Below are 4387 nucleotides of genomic sequence, written 5' to 3' on the forward strand. Positions count from 1 at the left end.
TCAACTGCAGGTTTATTATATTGGCAAAGTGCGTTCACATTACACAAAGATCATTCTGTGTCAAATGCAATGTGCCATGGTCTTCAAATGTATTGGGTTAGAGATCTCTTGCTTGAGGGTACACTTTGGCATACTATTCTCTCTTGTTTCTCCGACTCTTGTTATTTTGAATTCTTATGATCTTGTTATTTTCAAATTTTTATAGTTTACATATGAAAGATTAATTTTAAAGTTATTATTTATCTTAAACTTTTCTTGTAGATTTTCCTTTTTTCCTTTCCTCACTGGGCTATTTTCCTTATTAGAGCCCTAGGGCTTATAGCATCCTGCTTTTCCAACTAAGGTTGTAGCTTAGCAAGTAATAATAATAATGATAATAATAATAATAATAATAATAATAATAATAATAATAATAATAATAATAATAATAATAATAATAATAATAATAATAATAATGCAATTTAACTCTGTCCTTTGATAAAAATGTAACTACAGGATATTCTATTACAGTTATGGAAGTGAAGTATACTTTTTGAGGGAATTGAAAATAAATTGTAGAAGCTTTTGAGATGAACTGTTTGTGTATGCTAGAATATGGAGAGCAATACATAGATAAGTATGATAGGCAAATCGAATAACTTCTTAGTTGATATGATGAAACGTGAGGAAGCTATGGATGAAAGGGATGAAAGCATAATTAGAAAGGAAGGGCCTTGATACCTAAAAAAAAGTTTAGCGTTTGCAATGTAAAGGTGGAATTGTAGTGCAAAAAAATAGTTGATCTATTTTTTTATTCAAGAAATTAATATATTTTTTTTATAATATAATGAGGCCTAACAATTAAATTTTTACAAATTATTGACGAGAATTTAAAATCGGAGACTTCATTGGTCGTGTAGACTCCAGTCATCGAACATTCACCGACCCGTTAGTTATTCATTGACCCCCTTTCGACCCCCTGACTATTCATCGACCCCTGGATAGTCCCATTGATTTCTGGGAGTCGATATCGACTACACTAAGAACTTCTGTTATAAGTAAATTTGTATACATTTTCCAGTTAACATAGTTGTGCATTTTGATTGTTCCGTACCTTCCTTTCAGGAGCGCCTGCTGAATATCGCAACTCGTCTTCACCTACCTTTTCCTGTATATCTATAATGTTCTCTCTTACTAAATCCTCGATGGTCAATATTGTATGCGGGCTTTACATAGCCATGTTGGTCACTGAACTTTATTTTTACCCTTTATTAACGAATGTTTATTGCGTTGGCCCCATGTACTGCATATATATATATATATATATATATATATATATATATATATATATATATATATATACATATATATATATATATATATATATATATATATATATATATATATATATGTATGTATATATAATATATATATATATATATATATATATATATATATATATATATATATATATATATATGTATGTATATATATATATATATATATATATATATATATATATATATATATATATATATATATATATATATATATATATATATATATATATATATATATATGTACGAGTATTTTAATGGTGTACGGACATGAGGGCCCCATCGATGACCTTTTCAAATTACAATCAGTAAATGTGGGCACATGCCTATCATTTGGTAGGCATAAAGATCCACTTCAGGCTATTGCCCGCTAGTCCTTGCAACTGCAAACGGTTACAAATACCCGCTGAGGAAATTAAAAAAGAGTGAGAAGAGCAACTTCAGCACCTAAAGACATGCTGATAAATCATAAGGCCGCGCTCTTCCGGCAACTGCCCCCAACCTCTTAAGGGGACTATTAGTGTATGGTTTCAGTATCAGAAAGGGGTAGCCATAAGATCTTCATTAAGATTTTGAAATTAAACGGTGTACTCATACCTTTTTAACACTGCTGTCGACCACCATATTCGTATAAGTATCAGTTTACACAATTCACAAATGGGGTACATTGATTTTTTTTAATAGAATATGTTCATCAGTGTATACTCTCTGATATATATATATATATATATATATATATATATATATATATATATATATATATATATATGTGTGTGTGTATATATATGTATGCATATATATAGATGTATACATATATATATATATATATATACATATATATATACATATATATATACATATATATATATATATGTTGTATATATATATATATATATGTATATATATATACACATATATATATATGTATATGTATATATATATATATATATATATATATATATATATATATATATATATATGTATATATATATATATATATATACATATATATATATATATATGTATATATATATGTATATATATATATATATATATATCGTATATATATATATATATATATATATATATATATATACATACATATATATATATATACATACATATATATATATATATATATATATATATATATATATATATATATATATATATATATATATATATGTGTGTGTGTGTTACAGTGAATCTGTATAATCAGAGAATATATATATTCTCTGACATTTTCAGGGAATGTGCATAATGTCTGATTCACTCAGAGGATATGTATATTCCCTGAAATTTTTATTCCCTGATTATTCGGCCTTATTATTATTCAGATTCCCTGAATCGTGTTTGGTATGAAAGAACAATGAATTGAATAGCTGAAACGATAAACAAAGCCTTGTTTTCACAATGTAAACTTGTATGGTATGGTAGAATAATGGAATAAATCACTAAAAACAGTAATACACTTCTGTAATATTTTATTTATCACATAAAACACTTGGATGTAACAAAATTTATTATGAAGAGAAAATAAAACTTGTCTGTCACAAAATACTCATTTAAAATAAAACTAGTAAAAAGATAATAAGGATCGTTCTAATATTTAGAACGAAGCCTTGTTTTCACAATGCAAACTTGCATGACATCGTGAGTTGCATTCAACTTTTGCATAGGATCCAAACAATGCAGCAAATGGTGACCTTCTAATGCCAGAATGGTAGCTAGAGTTTTTTTGAAACTGCACAAATTTTATCACTCAACCAGGCTACCAACATATCTTTAATATCACAGTTTGCTCGTTCAACTGACCCCTGGCTCTGAGGATGTCTAGGTTTTCCATGAACCATTACAAGATCAGGCCAAAGCAGTTTAAGTTCTGTAATAACACAAGCAGTAAACTCCGATCCGTTGTCACTTTGTAGAATTTCCGGTGCACCAAGTAAAAGAAAAATATCCAACAGCTAATACATAACTTCTGCAGCACGTTTTGATGTGAGAGGTCTCAATACACAGAACTTTGTAAGATGATCTTGGTAGACCATTATCCACTTATAGTTGCCTTGTTTCATCGCCTGCATGTCTACAAGGTCAACTTGTGATCTGGAACCAAAGTTCTTTGTCAGAATAGGTCGAACAACAGTCCCTTTGGTTGTTGGTCGCTTACGTTTACGCTGACAATCGATGCACAGTGATTTGTAAATAGATATTGCATCATAGGTAATGGTGGCATATTTTTTAGATAATTCCTTTACCATCTTATCGTGCCCTCCGTGGCCAGTTGCAATATGAGCACGCTTAATAATGTCGAATGTATCCTCCAATGTAGCAAAATAGATAGGATCTTCATTGGCAGTCCGTCTTCTAATCAACTTGAGAACATCAGCACACTCGAGGATCTCATACTTCTTCAGGAGGTAGTATTCATGAGGCATCTTTTTGCCTGATTTGTCAATTGCTGTCAGTTCTGAAATAATTTCATTATACTGTTCTTTTGGAAGAAAGACAGATTTCTTTCCTTCAATTTTTGAAATAATTCTTCCCGAAAATGTGCTTCTAAATCACGCTCAGTTGGATTTGCCATGGTGTTGACAGTAGGAAGGATGGCCTATGACTGGTGAGTTATACACTGCCTGACCTTGTAGTGTTGAGGGGGGGGGGGGGGGGGTGGTATAGCACCGGGGTTAGAAGGTGGTAATTAGATGGACTCCTACCATGGTTCGCTAGTTCAGTGGTTTACATTGTGTACATTCAAGTTTACATTGTGAAAACAAGGCTTTGTTTATCGTTTCAGCTATTTATTTCATTGTTCTTTCATACCAAACACGATTCAGGGAATCTGTATAATAATAAGGCCGAATAATCAGGGAATATGTATATTCACTAAAAATTTCAGGGAATATACATATCCTCTGAGTGAATCAGACATTATGCACATTCCCTGAAAATATCAGAGAATATATATATATTCCCTGATTATACAGATTCACTGTAACATATATATATATATATATATATATATATATATATATATATATATATATATATATATATATATATATATATAT

General features: G+C 29.7%; 1 protein-coding gene across 1 annotated transcript; it reads right to left on the reverse strand.

The window, feature by feature from the left end:
• Nucleotides 1-3283: 3283 nt before the first annotated feature.
• On the reverse strand, nucleotides 3284-3754 carry LOC137615086 (KRAB-A domain-containing protein 2-like). The gene has a single exon (XM_068344751.1). It carries the CDS (start codon nucleotides 3752-3754, stop codon nucleotides 3284-3286), a length of 471 nt encoding a protein of 156 aa, XP_068200852.1.
• Between the last annotated feature and the right edge of the window lie 633 nt (nucleotides 3755-4387).

Source organism: Palaemon carinicauda, chromosome 1, assembly GCF_036898095.1.
Source record: "Palaemon carinicauda isolate YSFRI2023 chromosome 1, ASM3689809v2, whole genome shotgun sequence".
Taxonomy (NCBI): domain Eukaryota; kingdom Metazoa; phylum Arthropoda; class Malacostraca; order Decapoda; family Palaemonidae; genus Palaemon; species Palaemon carinicauda.

What these genes read in the sequence shown, in the direction of transcription:
- LOC137615086 (XM_068344751.1), bottom strand. Translation starts at nt 3,754, where the DNA reads ATGCCTCATGAATACTACCTCCTGAAGAAGTATGAGATCCTCGAGTGT.